Genomic DNA, 18,529 nt, shown 5'->3' with positions numbered 1-18,529 from the left:
AAATGTCTGGAAAAATAAAGCTACTTTTAAAATCACTTTGGCTGCTTCTCTTTTGTTGCTCTGCATTGCTTGGGCAATAATGTTTCCAGTGAATAAAATGCAGAATACAAACAAGTAGCACTTGAACCAAAGCGTGTGTGTCCTGTGGATTTCTGGGTGAACACAGGAACTGAACAAACTGAGCACCTGAGGTTAAAGTAGAGATGCAAAGCACAGAATGGCTGCCCATCATCACTTTGCTCTTGTTAATTTTGTTCCAATATTGAAGTTCAGCAGAACTGAAGTCTGTAATAACAATTTTTTTTTTTTTTTGACAAAGAGATAGAAGCAAGTGTCAGTTTTATTTTACATTTCTACAATATTGACATTAATGTACAAAATGTGATTTAGGCAAAAAAAAAAGTTAAATATAAAAGTCTGTATAGTCCTGGAAACTGAAGATGGAGTAGTTTCTTCAAGTCATGTTTGGGGAATAACGAAGTACCATGTGCAAGGCTGCTTGGCGCTTCTTTGCACAGCAGGTCCCTTCTAGGTTTGTAGGCAGCTACAGCCGGTCTCTGGTGTCACAACGGAGCCCGTTTCCTCCTCGCTGAGGCCTGTACCGCACATCCATGCGCTGCTGCCGAAAGTCAGGACTTCTCTGACATTAGAACGGAATCAAAGGCTGTAGATAACACTTTGCAAATAGCTTGTGCTTGTTCCTAAAAAAAAAAAAAGCAACCCCACACATGCACATTAATGCTCTCTGAAGAACTTCATTTAAAGCAGAATGTGACCTTAATCATTCTTTTAGCAGAGACATGCAAAACAGAGGAGCATAAGTGAGATTTAATTTGATTTCTGTGGCCTGCAATGACGTAGGAAGCTGTTTTAAATGAGCTCTTTTGAAACAAGTCAGAGTTGTTAGCTTTCATCACAGCATGACACGAGCGTTCAGCGTCAGTTCACGTGCTGCCCCAGCGCTGCTAAGGGTCTGTGTTCTATCACAGTGTCCTGACAATGTCTTCTCCTGCTTCTAAGAGGAGATCACTTCCCTTGCTTATTAATATGAATACACTCTCTATTACCAGAACCATTACCCAATCCTTGCTCTGCCCGATCTTAAGCAGTTTTTGTTTTTGAAAACACAAACGGCAGATTGTCCCTGGCAACTACAAAGGCACACTTTAGACAGCAAAAAGCTTTCTCAGGCCAATTTTCATTGGCTGTTTTAGGGAGTGTAGGTATTTTTCCTCAAAGCTGATGAAATGCAGTCATCAGGGCTTTTCTCCCCTCCTCAGCCAGGGTACATTTATACTCTTTGTAAGCAACCAATCCCCCTTCTGCCAAAAAAGCCCTCATAAGGGTTTGGAATCTCTCTTTACAACCAAAGTACCAAAACCTAAATGAAATACTGTAAACATAAACTCTTACCAAACTATTGCACTGATATACCCAGAGGCTGCATTCTTCAGAGGCTGCATCTGTTGTCTTCAAAGCCAGTAAACTTTTTCCCGCTCCCAGACCATCGTCATAGCAGACCATCCGTACAATTAAATAGAGAGCATGCCTATGCAACACATCCTGAAACCACGTGGCAAATAAAAGTTACGCTGGAACACTGCAACAGCTATTTCAGTTTCCCACCTGTTTTGATTCTCTTTTACAAAAGAATAATGCAGGGTTATTTACAGGAGAAAAGTATCCCTTGGTAAAATTTTTTTAAATTGAGAGTTTAGTCAATATTTTAAAAATAAGCCATGGTTTAACACAATTTTAGCTTTAATTTCTGCTTTTATTTCAGAATTGCATTCATACGTGGACTACATTCCTGGCCCTGCTGTGAAAGCACACGTTCGTGTCCCACCTAACCTCATGCACAGGCTGCGAGTAGGACAGGGGGAGCACTCCGTACCTCCCTCTGGCACAGAAATAACTAAACCAGCTTGCACTTTTCCAGTGTTCTTCCTGATAATCCTGTCTCTCTACATAGAAGAAACTGTTCCCAGTAGAGGGTATGGTTAATTGCTTTGGGGTGGAGGTGGCAGGGGGGTCACCCATGTGGATACAGGCAGGCCACTTGTGGCCTGAGCCACAGCATAAGGCCCAATTCTTGCAGAGATCTTGTCTGGGAGACTTCTACCGTCCACTGCAGCTGCAGGATTTCACCATAGTCCCAAGAGTTCTGATCTAGGCCATTCCAAAAAGGGAACGTCATCCAGTACAAGGTCTCTGCAGACCCACCCTACACAAAGCCTTACTTCTCAAGCCATCCTACCCAACCGGTAAGACTCATCTGGTTGATTCCAGTCATATCACCTCTATGGTCTGATGATTTAAAGATAGCACTTTTTCCATGTTTATGGCATCAAACACCTTGTCCCTGTCAGTGGCTGAAGGGTCTAAACAAATATCCCTTTTGATAGAGAAGCTGTAAAAATGGACAGCGAGCTTGATGCCTTCTACGAAACCCTTGAGGGAGAGTCCTCTACCAGAACTCCTAAGATCTCCTTGCTGAAAAACCATCTCCATTCCTGACCTTCACTCGGCAATCATTCCTACTAACACAATTATTCCTACCATCATCAACTATTTTAGCATGCTGAAGGCAGCTGGAGCCAAGTGGAGTTTACTGGATCAACCGCCAGTCCCTGCATGAAAGATGTCAAGATTCGCCTCCAAATTACTTAGAACTTTATTTAGAGTTAATTGTTCAAAACTTGCTGCAGTGCTAATATGCACACAGGTTATCGCTAGAAGAGGAAGGATAGAATCCTTTGAAGGACATAGTTCCCCTGCAAATTCCTTTCCTGCCCTCCTTCCAGTGCTTGGCTCTGAGAGGACTCTGCCGTCGAGATGACGGATGGATGAACTGTGCCCCGTGTCCATGTACACGTCTATAAAGTACAAATACAAGCAAATGGAATATGAATACAGCCAAAGCCTCGGTGTTACTTCTATAAATACTAAGCCTTTGGTTCCTAGATATTTCTATCACTAATGTAATCATTTCTGAAACGTCAGCTGAAATCAATGAACAAAAACTTTGTATTCTTCAATCAGTTCCCCTTTGGGAATTCCCCTTTTGGGAATCAGAAATAATTAGGCGCTTATACACCTGCAAAAGTATCTACAAATCACAGAACTCTCACCTTCCTCCCAAAGGCACAAAAGACTGAATTCTTTGTATGAATACAGAGAATACCTTTCCATCTTAGAACTCTATGAACGAGGTAGGTGGACCAACACACTAAAGGAAAAATTAAATGTCAACAGTGGCACAGATGCAAAAAGCCAGAATTTGGGAAATAGAAAGCAATGCAATAAAACACTAATAGAAGCCAGCTTAATCACAGAGGCTTTATCAGCTTGCGCATGCTTTCAGCCTGAAGCCAGAAAAATGACAGATAAAAGTCTTAAAATTACCTATCTGATCTATATCAAAGTACAAAGGAATTTAAATAATAGTGTAATGTTCTTAATGAGAATTTGGGAGGACAGCAAAACCAGAATGCAACAGAATTCAAAGCTCAAATAACAACTACTACACTTCCTCCCAGGCATTAGAAACAAGTGCTTTGTTTTCTGAAGGGATTTTCTGAAGGCGCTTCTCAGAGTATTCAGCTACTGAGCAGTGCAATTCACCATCCTCATACTCGAGGCTTTCAAGAACAGGCACTGCTGGGTTGCTGAGGGGTCATGACTTCACGAGGCCAAGTATTTATGGTATCTGGGGTTCTGAGGGTAACCAGAAGGAAACCACGTGGATGTAACACAAAGCTACATGAAGGCAACTGGAGGCCCTGGGGAAGAGACCGGATTTTTATTTTTAGCAGAAAAGCTACGTGAAGTGCGCTAAAGGAAAACAAACTGCATTGAGGAAATGATGCAAACAAAAAATAAGCTGCATCAATGAAGTGGAATCATCAGGCTTTAATGCTGCATTCAACTCACACTCTTGAATTAGGAATGCGAGGCTGAACTTTAGAGAGGAAGACAATTCAGGTATTCTAGAAAAAAAAATCCTTTGTTTTTTTTCCTATCTACAATAGCATCAAAAGGAATTACATTACTAACTCAGGCTGAAGAACCTATGGTCTCAGCCACCACAGTTGTGCTACTTTTCCATGTGAGAGGATGGTGGGACAGCCACAGAGAGAGAGGACCATGTACCCAAAAAGCAGAAAGGCTTGCTTGCCTTTTGTCTGGTGCTCTATCTCTAAAGGAAGGGATTCTTGTCATAAATCAAACCAATCCAGCCAGGAAAATACAGACAGCCCTGAGGAGATACAACACGAAGCAGTGCTGCTGTGAGAGCTTGTTTGTTTGACTCTTGCTTAAAGCCAGAAGTGGCATTTGGTCACAAAGATCATCTATCAGAAAAATCAATGAAAGCACTTTTTAACTCATCAAAAAGACAGTTTGTTGTGAATCACTTACATACTGATCAGATGTTGAAACTTTAATGCCATATTTGGAAACTCCCATAATAAACTCCTCTTCGCCTGGAACAAAAGGTAACTTTCCATCTTGCTTTGGAGGGGAAAAAAAAAAAAAAAAAAGCCTTTAGAGCAGACAGAAGATGAACAACAATGATGCATAACAGAAAATGTGTTTACTTGTACTTCAGTCCACTGGCTCAGCAACATCCCTAACACTGTTCACATCTTGCTGCGTGGAGTCTCCCTGCCACTCTTGTGCCCATCCAGTCTCTTAATGTTATATGAAATATACTCGGAGGAAGTTCACACTGGACATTAGGAAGCATTTATATACTGAGAAGGTGGTCAAACACTGAACAGGCTTCCTAGAGAGGTGGTCAATGTTTCAGAGGCATTTGGACAATGCCCTTAACAACATCCTTTAACTTTTGGTCAGCCCTGAAGTGGTCTGGCAGCTGGACCAGATGATTATTGTAGATCCCTCACAACTGAAATAGTCTATTGTACTGTACTGTATTACACTGTATTTTATATATGACCTGATTTCAGAAAGACATTTATCATTTCAGAGGGGAATTTGGCCCTGTGGTGAAATCAGATAGGCTGAGAAATGCCTGCTGCACTGACCCAGGGCGACCCATGCTCCACTCCGGCAGCAATTTTGTTATTTGACTGTAAGAATAGTTTTAGCATATATTCACATACTTGAAATGTCAAGATGCTGCAAGATAAACAGATATTCGGTGCTTTTACAAATATAATCAGCTACCTAATGAGAATATAGTACAAAAATAAGCACAAGCAACCGCAGTTTGGCAAGGATGGCCCAAATATTATCCAGGTTCTTCGGTCACAGGTTCCTAAGTGATTGTAAGTAGAAACTTGACATCTTCCTCTTTGGAAAAACTTCTACACTACTGAGGAAATGTGGAGGAGAGATTCTTTCCCAGCTACTAATCCTAATAGTGCTGGAGACAATATAACCACTTTCAGTTTGAATACTTGTTCAGAAATTACTGATGTGCTCCGAGTCTGCTACTTCAGGATGGGGTTTTGGGTGCATCTTCCCCAGTTAGTCAACAGGACGGAGCTGAGTGCGACAGTTTTTGAGATTCATGGCCTAAGGTTTTTTCAAGTTAGCTACATTATTCTAGTGAGTTTACAATTTACAATGAAAGATGTCAGATCATGTGACACCTAAGCTCAAGATGTTCTGATGCTGTTGGTATTGTCTTTGTAACCCACTCACCTGTGCAACGTCTATGTAATTTATTAAGTCCAATGGCCCTTCGAGATTTTTGCTCTCACTGTATTTCAATTTTTCAATGGCACCAACATATTTAACTCTGAATTCTGCACACGTATCAGAGTTGCTATTGCTTTGTCCTGCAACAGAATAAAACAAAGCAGTGCTGAAGAATCCCAGAAGAGTAATGTTATTCTAATTGGTGTTAATGAGGTTAACATTAAATTCCATTCAGACTTTCATGAAACACTTAACCTTACCACACTATATTAGCTGCTCTATTTAACGAACAGCCCTGGGTAAAGGCAACGGTTTCATATGAATCCACGATAAAACACTATACTAATTCATAGTTGGAGTTGACAACCTTAAATCAGAAAACACAGAAAAGCTGGTTCTACTTTTTAATACATATATATTTTTTTTTTTTTTTTAAATGAACTGTTTGGTCTGACGGTGATGTGCTGTGATCTGGTGAGCATGAACAAATAAAATCAAATCTTATTTCCATTTTTTCAGTGCAAATGTAAACTTATAAAAGCAGAAAACATAGCTTCCAAAAAGTTATACCAGATTTATGTGGTGTAGCAGACTGCTAACGCAATTAAGTTATTCTTATCCAGACACTTTACTTCAAAAAAAGTAACTTAATCCTAGATGAATCATTAACGATACTCTAGAAGCTTCGAGTTAGGCATGCATTAGTGAGCTGGCTATTTAACTGGTTCACTCACAATTACCAAAAATACATATTTTAACCTTTTCCATTTTCTGCTCTTTTATACAAACTAACATAAAGTTAATCCCACTCCACACATATCTGCTCAAACTCTGATTACATACCTGAACTTTTCGTGGAGTCTGTATCTAGACTGGCCACAGTACTAGACCTGGAAAGTCCCCCGAGACTGGAATCTACAGACTAAGAAGAAAATCGGTATCATCAAAAAGTTACTGAGAACATATTAACAATTCACTTTTAGATGTCCTGCCTCAATCCTTTTTAAAAATAAACTACTGTTTACATTCTAATTACTTAAGCAGCACTGCAAAATAGGGAGAAGAAAACAACAACACCTATTTCTTCCCTGACGTTATCTTTCTGCCTCAGTGTAGATTAGACTGATAGAAATTCAGCAGGAACCCTTGAGAAGTCCACAAGTATTTTGAAAGAAGGAGGAAAATAAAAGAAAAAGAGAAAATGAACCTTAAGGTTATGTCCAGACTTTTCTGGTACAGCATCTTAACTTGAAGAAATTGACAACTACATGCTTGTCACCAGTGCTTGAAATAACATAGCAGTGGGCAAGGGAAGTGAAACGGCACCTTGGGAAATCCAGAATATTCAACTGATCATTCCAAACCTATCAGACAAAATGGACACATTATTCAAAACGAAGAATACTTTTTAGAGATACTGAGTAACCGACCAGCACTGAAGAATAAACTCATTCTCAGTACCAAGCCCCAGGCACCTTCGTAAAGACAGTATTACAGAACAAACGTACTGCTTTTTCCGCCAAACCTTGCTATGTGCTGCCAGAAACTCTTGTGTTTGTGGGCTTCACAATGGAAGCAGCGGAGCATTCGTCTCAGGACACGGGGGCTTTATAATGGATAGATTTTTTTTAACTCTCACAACACAATCTGAGGAATAGCAGAAGAAAGTTCTCCTTGTGGAACACAGCGTTTTATGGAAATCACATCCTACCATCAGTGCACTGTCAACTTACAACAAAGGAAAGTGCTTCCATAAACAGAGTATGGACCAAATTCAGCTTACCTTGCTTTTAGTACTGATTTCACTGCTTTGTGAGCTGCTGCTGCTGTGCCGTTTTTTGCCTTTTCTAAACATTTTTTCATAATTGGACCAAGGAAAATCTCCTAGGTTGGAAAAATAAAAATTAAAGCTGTCATATTATCAAGGGAATGAGTTCCTGGCAAACATCAGTGACTGTGTCTGAAATGGACAAAACCAGGAAACTTGTAAAGGACTCTGAGAACAGAAGTTGGAATGTTCCTCTGCTGCACTTCATGTGTCACTGGGGAAAGTCCCTCAAGCACTCTCCTAAAACTCCCCTAAACCTTCTGATTCACCTAAAAAATGCTGCCTCCTTGTTTCCAGACTGCTGCAAAGGCCAGTATCTTAATACATATAAATGTATAGATTTAGAAACAAGACAACATTTAAAATTTATATTCCTACTTAAAAGCACTAGGTGTTTTTTATCTGTAACTGCAGTCCAAGTGCCCTACAGAGTGCATCCAGTGCAATCCCTGCTACAAAGATTATGCTCCCATTTAACAATAAAACCTCCCTTCTTCTGAAGAGCTACTGACTGTAACACTTCTGGGAGCAGCCATTACTAGTTAATAGGTTCCTGAAAATTAAAGCAAGAAGCATGTTGCATTTACTGCCTTAGAACTAAGTTACAGGGAGTTTTAAAAGTATTCCAGAAGCCTTATTCCTCTATCTGCCCTTCTACTTCAACTGTTAACACTTAACACTTGGCTGGCCACTGTCAAGATGCAGGACACTGGCTCCCAGTCAGGGAGTGCTGAAACCTTATTTCATAGAATCATAGGATAGTTTGGGTCAGAAGGGACCTTAAAGATCCTCCAGTTCCAACCCCCTGCCATGGGCAGGGACACCTCCCACTGGATCTGGTTGCCCAGAGAAGTGGTGGCTGCTGCATGCCTGGAGGTGTTCAAGGCCAGGTTGGATGGGGCTTGGAGCAACCTGATCCACTGGAAGGCATTCCTGCCCATGGCAGGGGGTTGGAACTGGATGGGGTTTGAGGTCACTTCCCACTCAAACCATTCCATGATTCCATGAAGGAGCTCCCAGGAGCTCCTTGCTTGGCACAGGCATTGCCCCCAGTGCCTCTAGGGCCGCAGGAAGCATCGATCCCCTCCTCAGGCTCCATGTGGGGTAGGCTTGGAGGAGCCAGGCAGGGTAGCACCACACCTTGCCTTTAGCTTTTCTCGTGTGTTTACCTCTAGTCCTGCAAGCAACAACCAATAAAACGGCAAACCTGGTTATGGCAGGAAGGCGCAAGGCATGGTGGCTGGGAAAGGACCCTGTTGTTACAAGAAGTGGAATATTTTTGCTTAAGCAAAGGTAAAGTTTCATCTAAGTAATTATATTTTTCAAAAGCTACACAGAATGTCCCTCTGATCCCATGTTTTCTTTCAAGCAGTGTTTTTCCAGACCCTGTTCATTCTTTGGAGATGATAACGCCTTGTGCTCAGTGTGATCTGTGCTGAGCAGATGTGGCTCCTGCGATTCCCTCTGTTTGCAGCCTTTCCCCACTTCCAAAGCAAGGTCAGAGCTGGCTCCAAATGAGTAAGAGATTTGACTGGTGTGAAGTTCATAATGGCATTAAAATTAGACCTTGAGAAGTAACAGAAGATGCATAAGATTCAAGGGAAATTTATCCGTGTGCCTGTACGTGGCAGCGCGCTCTGTCCCAGCCCCCGTCTCACTGCACACCATAGACGGGGATCACTCCTCGCGTTGCCCAGGCCTGGTAAAGGATTTTCGCCTTGTAAAACCCCGAAGTCAGTCTTAGTGACTTGATTTGCCGGCATTTTAGGTACCAGGAGTTCGGCCATCGCATCTCCTGTCCCTCTGCCGGTCACTGCCCGTCCTGCTGCTCACGCCGGGCTGCACCGATCCACGGTTCGGCTCCCCCAGACCCCGCGCCCCGCTCACCTCACACCCCACCGCCTCCGCGTGGTCACGACGCTTCCGGGTGGCTCTGCCGCTTCCGGTTGGATCCGGCACCTCAAGCGTGGCCACGCCCCCTCCACGCAGACACACCCCATATGGAAACGCCCACCCACGTGATCACGCCCCCCCCCCCCATGTACGCGCCGTCCAATCAGCCTGGCCTTTCCTGTAGCCACGCCCCTTCCGTGTGCCCTCGTGACCCCGCCCCTCGATGTGACTCCGCCCCCTCATCCTGACTCCTTTTTCCTACCCCGCCCCTTCGATATGGCCGCCCCCCTTTCCGCGTGACCACGCCCCTTCCATGTGACCCCCTCTTCCACCCCTTCACGTGATCACGCCCCAGTCCGCTGTCCTCTCATTTGGCCACGCCCCCTACTCGTAACCACGCTCATTTACATGACCACGCCCCATACATGGCCACGCCCCTGCGTGTCTCCGTGCTGGCGCGCGGCGGTACGGAGCCGGAAGCGGAAGTGCCGTGCAGGGGGTATCGTGGGGTGGGCGGGAGGCGGAGGGGTAGGCGATGTCGGCGAAGCGGAAAGCGGAGGCGCTGATCCCGGCGGAGGAGAGCGACCAGCTGCTCATCCGGCCCCTGTGAGCGGGGTGGAGGGGGCTGAGAGCGGGGGGAGCCACGAGGGAAGTTCGCAATCCCGGTCGGCTGCTGCTTTCCCTTCTCCTCTGGTTTCTTTGCTTGCTTTTCCAGCGAGCCGGCAGCCTCCGGAGGGGCCTGACATGGGGTCGTAGAACGGTTTGGGCTGGAAGGGACCATGGAGGGCATCCAGTCGAGTCCCTGCAGGAGCAGGGACGTCTTTAACCAGATTGAGTTGCTCAGAGCCTGGCCCGGAGTGTTTATAGAATCCCAGAATGCCCTGAACTGGAAGGGACTCACAGGGTTCATGGAGTCCAACTCCTGTCTCTGTGCAGGACAACCCCAACATTAACACCGTGGGTCTGAGGGCATTGGCCAAACACTTCTAGAATATTGTCAGGCCTAGGGCTGTGACTGCTTCCCTGGGGGGCTGTTCCAGCGCTCCACCACCCTCTGGGAGAAGAACCTTTTCCTAATGCCCAACCTAACCCTCTACTGGTGCATCTTCCTGCCATTTCCTCGGGTGCTGTCGTTGGTCACCAGAGAGACGAGCTCAGTGCCTGCTCCTCCTTCCCTTGTGAAGAATCAGTAAACTGCAATAAGATCTCCCCTCAAGTCTCTTCTCCAGGGTGAACAGACCAGGGTTAGAGCCTCCACCACCTTCTTGGGCAACCTGTTCCAGTGTTCCACTATCCTCACTGTAAAAAATTTCTTCCTTATATCCAATATAAATCTAAATTAGAATCCATGTGATTTCCACATCACAGAATAGTTTCAATGAGCCAAACCGCATAAGTTTTTTCAAGTGATTGGAAGCTTAGTTTATTGAAGCCCAGTGCAATTTGGATTTAAGTTAATGATCATTAAGCTAGTCTTGTGCAGCAGGTAAGGGGTTAAAATGGAACTGTATGTAGTCCTTTAAATAAATTCACCTATTCTCTCTACAAATTTGGCAATTTCACATCACAGCCATAGATCTTGCCAGCACACTTGGCTAGCAGGATTGTGTCGTGTCCTTGGGTGACATCGAAGCATTACCTGAGCAAAACCCTTTTTTGTTTTAGTAAAAGATGCCTGTGCAGTTCAATAGTAGCATCACGAGTTCTGGTTGTAGTAGTAGTTCTGGTAGCATCAGGAGACTTGTTTTCTGGACAATTTAAAGATGCTACTTCAAGCTTATTCAGCACAAGGTAATTTGTTGCATAAGTAAACTTTCTGCTCCTATACAGCTCAATCCTTTGAGAGCTGAGTGTGTAGGCATGCACTGAAAACCAGAAGAGACCAAAATAATCTCTCCAAACATGTTGTTCTTGTTTCTTCTACATTAAATAGTGTCTCATTTCAATTGAGATCAATATAACTGCTCACTTACTTCAAATATCTGACTTTAAAAGGACTGTGCAGTCGTTACTTCTACACAGAAAACTAATCCCATGAAAGGTATCCAGTGTACAGTCATATCTATGCAGCGTGGGTGGTTTGAATTTTTATGACTTTGCTCTCCTTTTGCAGGGGTGCTGGCCAAGAAGTAGGAAGGTCATGCATTATCCTGGAATTTAAAGGAAGAAAAATAATGGTAATTATTGCATGAATGTATTTGTACGCCCTTTCGTTACAGTGCTTCAGATCAAATAAAGACGTTGCAGATTAAATTAGCCTCCTCACTGGAGTTGGCCACTGTGCTAGGAGAGCCACATTTTGTAGCTTTCTGGTACAATGCCGCGTATTGGATAGTTGTCATCGCAGAGGCTGTCCTGTAAAATAAACCCATATCCCTAAGCAGAATCTATGTCTGAAGTGTGGATTCTAAAATTTATACACATTAGGTTTCAGTGGAAGCTAAGGCTGTTGTTTACCAACAATTATGTGTAAACTGTCACCTATAAACACCTACTTGTTCCCTGTTCAAGCTGTCTTCTCAGATGGTGGCTGAAATAACTTCTGTACACCGCTTCTGTATGTTCAGGTGTGATTGAAATGTGAATGAAGGCTTGCATAGGTACAAAATTATAAACAAAGACTGGGATCAGGTGTTCAGTTTCCCAGTGAAGATAACTCATTTACAGAAGCCCGAGAAGTGAATCCAATGCTGAAAGCATGGTTTAAGGAAAAAATAACTTTTTTTTCCCCCAATGCTAAAACTTCTTGGTTGTTAGTATTGATACTAACAATATGGAAGAGATTTTTTTATATGTTCTGTTAGAAGCTTTCACTTTCTTTCCTTTTTCAGCTTGATTGTGGAATCCATCCTGGACTGGAAGGAATGGATGCTCTTCCTTACATTGATTTGATAGATCCTGCTGAGATTGATCTTCTCCTAATTAGTCAGTAGGTTGCACCTAAAAGAACAAATATACTGGCGTTGTGGTGTGAGCTCTATTCACTTGTGGTTTGTTCATGGAGGCTGCAGATAGGTGTTATAGAGGTGGTAACTGCATGTCAAAATTGTAGTTTACAACTTTTCTTGAATTAAGGCTGTTCAGTTGCTTTTGACATTACAAATTTCCTCTGAGCTTGCTGTGATGTATGACGTTTTTATAATCTGGCTTGCTTTATTGTGACAGCTCCTAGAATGTGTTCTCTACATCAAGACTGCTTAAAAGTGTTGGTTGTGGTTTTTTCCTCTATTGTTTCTGAATGAAGAAGATGATGTAGGCAAGCTTTGAATGTAGTTTAAATATTGCTTAGTGCTTGAGAGATGGGGAGAGCCATTTCTAAATGATGCAACCAGTTGTAATTCATTCTATAAAATCCTGAGTTTCCGTGGCGTATGCTTGTTCTGCCTATATTCCAAAAGTCGTTCCTTGAGATAGGTCAAAGCAGAAGTGTGGCCAAATTATTTTATTTTAGTAGTTAGTGTTTTCATCCATCTTGTCCGACGTGTACTTAGGGTCATGTTTGTTAGCTTTCTTGTATAGAATCATTGAATCACAGAATGGTTTGGATGGGGAGGAACCTTAAAGATCATCTAGTTCCAACCCCACTGCCATGGGCAGGGACACCTCCCACTGGATCAGGTTGCTCAAAGACCCATCCAACCTGGCCTTGAACACCTCCAGGGACGGGGCAGCCACCGCTTCTCTGGGCAACCTGAGCTAGTGCCTCACCGCTCTCAGCTGGTGTTAAAATATATCCTTGACATGTATGTGTTCCCGGTTCTTGTTGTTTTTCTCCCTCTGTAATTTATAGTTAAATTACAAAAGAAGATGATTCTGACATTATATGGTAGACTCATAGAATCATTAGGTTGGAAAAGACATTGAAGATCATCGACTCCAGCCATACCTGTCTACTACTAAATCATGTCCCCAAGCACCTCATCTACCCACCTTTTAAACAGGTCCAGGGATATAAACTCAAGCACCTCCCTAGGCAGCCTCTGCCAGTGCTTGATAACCCTTTCTGTGAAGAAATTTTTCCTGATGTCCAATCTAAACTTCCCCTGGCACAGCTTGAGGCTGTTCCCCTTTGTCCTATCACCTGTCACTTGGGAGAAGAGACCAACACCCACCTCTCTGCAACCTCCTTTCAGGTAGTTGTAGAGAGCAATAAGGTCTCCCCTCAGCCTCCTCTTCTCCAGTCTAAACAACCCCAGTTCCCTCAGCTGCTCCTCATAAGACTTGTTTTCCAGCCCCTTCACCATTTTCATCACTCTTCTCTGGATGCGCTCCGGGACCTCAATGTCTTTCTTGTAGTGAGGGGCCCAAAACTGGACACAGTATTCAAGGTAAAACCTTTGCAATTAAGGGAGAGCTTCCTGTATTACTCTTACCTTTTCTTCATTGCGTCTTTAGTCACTAGAGAACAAAGTATGGATCATCGTAGTTAACAGTGAGGTTGATAATTCTGATTCTGGATTTAATCCAATAAAGTAGTGGATTGTATGATATATCTTATATGTTAGTGGTGTGTAATGTGAATTTACTAACTGGATTTATTTCTGTTGTTTTAAGTTTCCATTTAGATCACTGTGGGGCTTTACCATGGTTTTTGCAGAAAACAAGTTTTAAAGGAAGGACGTTTATGACTCATGCCACAAAAGCTATTTATAGATGGCTGCTTTCAGACTATGTCAAAGTCAGGTAAGCTGAGCTGGGGGTTATCTCTCCACCTGCTGAATTATTTCACCTGTATATCCAGTAGGAAACTTAAGGTAAAGCCACCAAAGGTGGCATGAACCTGGAGGTAGCTACGAGTAGCAATATTGAAACCAGATGAGAAGTGATGAATTGTTTTACTGCCTCATGGATAACGTGTGTCTCTAATTTCTTATCAATACTTAAAAAAAAAAATCTTTCCTTCTTTCCTCTCATTCTTTTCATTTGCCTTATTTGGACATTCACTCGTATCCCTTTTTTCTCCATCTGCCTCTCTTAAGACACTCTTTTGTTCTCATGCCTTTTTAATGTCTATTTTTTCTTAAGCTTCACAGAAGTAGTGAATTTTAAGCCCCTAAAGATAAAAATCGCTCTTCAGGACAAGGTCAGATAGACAGAGTGCTGTGTTACTTACATATTGGGGTTTTTTTCTCTCTTTTATTTATTTTCTTTTTTTCCTCTTCTGTTACATGCCCTGACACATCTTTTCTATGTGAATGCAGTGGTCCTGAGCAAAACTCAACTCAGCAGATTCTAGCTTGAGTCAGAAGCCTGATAAACAGCCCTCTTCTAAGTTGTTTGTTGGCTGGTGGTAAAAGTGTAGTTTAGTTTGGGTTTTGAGGACTGTGGCAGATCTCTGTCCAGGGCTGGGAATCTCTAGGTACATTTAGACAAATGCAGAGCAGCTCCTGAACTATTCTATTCTAGTGTCGCCTTTGTAAAAGAAAGATACTTTAACTCTGCTTGGTTGAATTATATTAGAGTACCTGGACTTGATTATTGATTTTAATGTAGGAGACATAGCGTTACTGAAGGGAAGTCTTGCTGTCAGTGGGAAGTGTTTTTTCCAACTGTTACACAACCTAAGCTGCTAAGATGAGCTGATATTTAGCCATTTCACTTGTATCCAGTAATATATCAGCGGATGACATGCTATATACAGAAACAGACCTTGAAGAAAGCATGGACAAGATTGAGACCATCAACTTCCATGAAGTGAAAGAGGTGGCAGGAATCAAATTCTGGTGTTACCACGCCGGCCACGTTCTGGGAGCAGCCATGTTTATGATTGAAATAGCTGGTGTGAAGGTATTTTTTCTTTTATTTATAAAGTTGAAATCACGCCTCAGTTCTAACTTAGTAATTATTATTGTCTGTTAAGCACCACCACTGTGGCTGGAGGTGTCATATAGACTTGGGCTCGGTGGGAGGCCTGACCTAGAGCATGTATTTTCTCATTGATTAAAACTAGCAAGGGACACATGGATTGAACCAGATACGATGTTTGGATTTTATGGGAGTTAGGTATGACTTGGAACCAGTAAACATGTAGTTTTTCTTGGTGGAGCGCTCAGACGTAGCTGATAGCTGAGACAGACTTACGGAAGCTGGATTTAGTAATATCTATGAACAGATGTTTGGTTTTGTAATTCTGATTTACCTGTCTGGCTGTGTTGAATGCTTAAAGGGCATTTGTCAAAGTAGGCTGGTTATATTTTTCTCATAACACTCTTATGCTAAAGTACTTGAAGAAATAGAATTGTTATTAATTTTAGGTACAGAGAGATTAAATAAGTGGTATTATAATCACAGGCAGCGCTGTGTCAAAACCAGATAGTTGAAACTAATCTTATGGTTGGAGTTCAGAAGGATAATCGCTGCCCAAGAAAAGTTTCATACATCCTTGAAGAGAGAAGAGAGATGGTGGTCCTGAGGCTTGCTGTCTAGTAGGATTTTGTTCATGGTTTGTAATGATTGAGAATTTTCAAAGTTTAAAGTTTAAAAAATAGAAATAAAACTGAATTTACAATGATTACAATATAATTTAGATATCTTACTGACTTTTTGGTTTGTTTTTTTTCTGATTAAAGTGGGGTGGAGAAAGATTTCCCTCTTACTCTGCATGAGTCAAACAGATTAGATTTTAATATTTGTTATTTTCTTTAATTCCCTGTGAAGCAAATGAGGAATGTGATAGTAGGTGACCTGTGGACCTACTGTTGCTATCTATTTTGGGTTTTTTTCACATTTTCATCAATGGAATGATACATAAAATTGTTCAATTTTGAAACCATCATTTTGGGCACAGGGAGCTGCATCCCACCTTGCAGTTAAGAATCCATTAAAAATTACTTAAAGTTACAAATTACTTCTTGATGTAATGGGAAACATGATCACTCCATTTGGAAAATCTGCTAGATTACAGCCTTTTTCTTTTAGGATCAGCAAATCTTAGAATATTTTTTTTAAAGTAATTTTATTGATTCATTAATTCTATTTACATTCAGATATGTAAATGCAAGTTTATCTACTTTTTACTTCCATTAAGACCTGCTGCATTTTCTGTTATGTCAGTTTTCACTTCTTGATGATTAATGCATGCATGCAGAAGGCTGAAAATGGCATTTTTCGTATCCCAGATGAAAATTAAAATTTTTTATTGTAATTGTTCACTGACTTCTGTTGCAGTTATAGTACTTTATGAAATAAGTTTACTTATTATTGTTAAAGCATTTGTGTTGTAGTACAATTGACCTAATATTTAAGCACTGTCCACATCAGAGCAGTTTTTAGTTGAAGTACACGTGACCTTCTTATCACAAATTCCTTAAAACCAGCTTTGCTTAAAAAATATCGTTCCTGTGTAACAGCTTTTTAAAGACTACTGACCTGGTATTATCTGTAATAAGAATAATTACTCTTGCTGTCTCCAATAGCTTTTATATACAGGTGATTTCTCAAGACAAGAAGACAGACATCTGATGGCAGCTGAGATTCCCAATATCAAACCCGATATTCTTATAATTGTAAGTTTTACATAGTTATTTCATTATATTAGTAATTAAATATTTATAGGAGTATTACTTAACTAAAGCTAAAATGGAATGAGAAAGACATTGGTTGCACGAGATTTGTGTTACGTATCCAAACACTTGGGTGTTCAGAACACTCCCAGCGTTTCTTTTCACTTGTTAAAAGATTTAAATTAGACATGTTAAAATGTCTAATTTTCATTTCGTAATTGTTCTGATGAAGTTCCTTAAGCCTCTAGACAAGCCTCTTCAAGATGGGAGATCTATTAGGTTGTGGCTTGTGTTTGTTCGATGTATTGTACAAACCCCAGTCTAGCCAGATGTCTTTCTTTAGTAGATCCTAACCTTCTTCCAGCTATGTTTGCTGAGTATTTGTCCAGGGCAGAGGAGCCCTGAGTGCTATTCCATAGTTTTGTTTTGTTTTCTGGGTGAAATGGTTTTGTTCTGAATCCACGTTTATAAAATCAGAAGCTCAGGGGGAACTTTTAACAGTTTTATCTGGAAACAAAGAGTGGGATCTTTCAGGGTAATGCTTGAAATTCTTTTATTTATTGTGTCCCTTCTAACCACTTTCTGTAATTGATAATTTCATTTTAAGCCACATCAAAATCTTGCATTTTATTTAATCCCTGTATTTTAGACTAGATATTTCAAAACTGTGATGCATACCCCTAGTGAGTGATAACATGTTATCATGATAACATGATAATCCCTTCTCTAAAGCAGTGGCAGTATTACCAGTTAGGAAAATAAGTTTGTTAGATTTGAAACCTTTTAGAATAAGCATCACAATCAATAGTTCTAACTTTTAATTAATAGATTCTAACAGGATATTTCTATCCAAATTGCTGGGAAGGGTTTTGGGAAAGGGAAATTTTGCTTATTTATCTTGGTGGAGGTGGGCCTGGGAATTTGGGAGTGCTTTTGATTTTTCCCTTCACTTCTCCTCCCCACGCTAACACCTGGTTTTCTGCATCTTCTCGTTGGATTCAGAGAAAATCAAGGATGAGTCCCTGTGTCAGTACTTCTAATGTTTGGTTTCTCTATACGTAGGAATCCACGTACGGTACTCACATTCATGAAAAAAGGGAAGAGCGAGAGGCCCGATTCTGTAATACTGTTCACGACATTGTAAATAGAGGAGGTAGAGGCCTTATTCCTGTGTTTGCCCTGGGTCGAGCTCAAGAACTACTTTTAATTTTAGGTATGTACCTTCCCAGCTCCGCTTAATGAAAGGCATGTGAAGTTAAATGAGAATGTTTTCATGAGTAGTGTTTAAGATATAATAATTTTTTAAACAACCCTTCGACCATTTTCCAGCACATTAATTGCCTGAGAATATATAACCATGTTTGCAAAAAATCCAATAAACAAATCAAGGACGGAGACCTAGAAAGGAAAGGGTAATGGCATGGCAATACATGCCTGATTATTGAATCTTGTTGAACCAGGATTTCAGTAAACAGGGACTGTTATTACACATTGAAAAGTAACCAACTGAAACAACAAGTGTTCTGTTTAAACTGTACTGCTAAGAAAAGATCTATTTTATTCTACAGTTTCACTATCCTTGCCCTTTAATTCACAAACCTTTATGAAGAAGTCTATAGGAGAAGCTGAGAAGACCACA

General features: G+C 41.4%; 2 protein-coding genes across 8 annotated transcripts in view; one reads left to right on the top strand and one right to left on the bottom strand.

Moving 5' to 3' along the window:
* Positions 1-45: 45 nt before the first annotated feature.
* Positions 46-9,500, bottom strand: ITGB1BP1 (integrin subunit beta 1 binding protein 1). 6 transcript variants are annotated; one of them, XM_009569060.2, is made up of 7 exons: positions 9,383-9,500; positions 7,451-7,551; positions 6,511-6,589; positions 5,671-5,807; positions 4,420-4,512; positions 1,414-1,563; positions 46-701 (listed from the first exon to the last, which is right to left on the bottom strand). In XM_009569060.2, the coding sequence occupies exons 2-7, from the start codon at positions 7,520-7,522 to the stop codon at positions 630-632; spliced, it is 603 nt and encodes a 200-aa protein (XP_009567355.1). In that variant the 5' UTR covers positions 7,523-7,551; positions 9,383-9,500; the 3' UTR covers positions 46-629. The 6 variants fall into 6 exon arrangements, with proteins under 6 accessions (XP_009567355.1, XP_053917443.1, XP_053917441.1 ...); XM_054061468.1 differs by having other exon boundaries at positions 6,875-7,551; positions 9,383-9,430; XM_054061466.1 differs by lacking the exon at positions 1,414-1,563.
* A 367-nt stretch (positions 9,501-9,867) lies between these two features.
* CPSF3 (cleavage and polyadenylation specific factor 3) overlaps positions 9,868-18,529 on the top strand; it is a 23,847-nt gene continuing 15,185 nt past the window's right edge. For both annotated transcript variants that reach the window (XM_054063322.1, XM_009569056.2), the window contains exons 1-7: positions 9,868-9,994; positions 11,502-11,565; positions 12,220-12,317; positions 13,943-14,071; positions 14,998-15,175; positions 16,804-16,893; positions 17,953-18,103. In XM_054063322.1, coding sequence (XP_053919297.1) covers positions 9,924-9,994; positions 11,502-11,565; positions 12,220-12,317; positions 13,943-14,071; positions 14,998-15,175; positions 16,804-16,893; positions 17,953-18,103 — 781 coding nt within the window. In that variant the 5' untranslated portion in view covers positions 9,868-9,923. The remainder of the gene's footprint in view (positions 9,995-11,501; positions 11,566-12,219; positions 12,318-13,942; positions 14,072-14,997; positions 15,176-16,803; positions 16,894-17,952; positions 18,104-18,529) is intronic.

The sequence above is a fragment of the Cuculus canorus genome, chromosome 3 (assembly GCF_017976375.1).
Source record: "Cuculus canorus isolate bCucCan1 chromosome 3, bCucCan1.pri, whole genome shotgun sequence".
Taxonomy (NCBI): Eukaryota; Metazoa; Chordata; class Aves; order Cuculiformes; family Cuculidae; genus Cuculus; species Cuculus canorus.
Note: the sequence above shows the minus strand (reverse complement) of the source record. Positions and strands in the feature narration are given on the sequence as shown.

Excerpts from the sequence above, each read along its gene's own strand:
- ITGB1BP1 (XM_009569060.2), bottom strand. The coding sequence starts at position 7,522 with ATGTTTAGAAAAGGCAAAAAACGGCACAGCAGCAGCAGCTCACAAAGC. Across the intron at positions 1,564-4,419 it reads TTTCAACATCTGATCAGTAT|GATGTGTTGCATAGGCATGC; the intron begins GTAAGTGATTCA and ends ACGTGGTTTCAG. Across the intron at positions 702-1,413 it reads TATATCAGTGCAATAGTTTG|GAACAAGCACAAGCTATTTG; the intron begins GTAAGAGTTTAT and ends TTTTTTTTTTAG.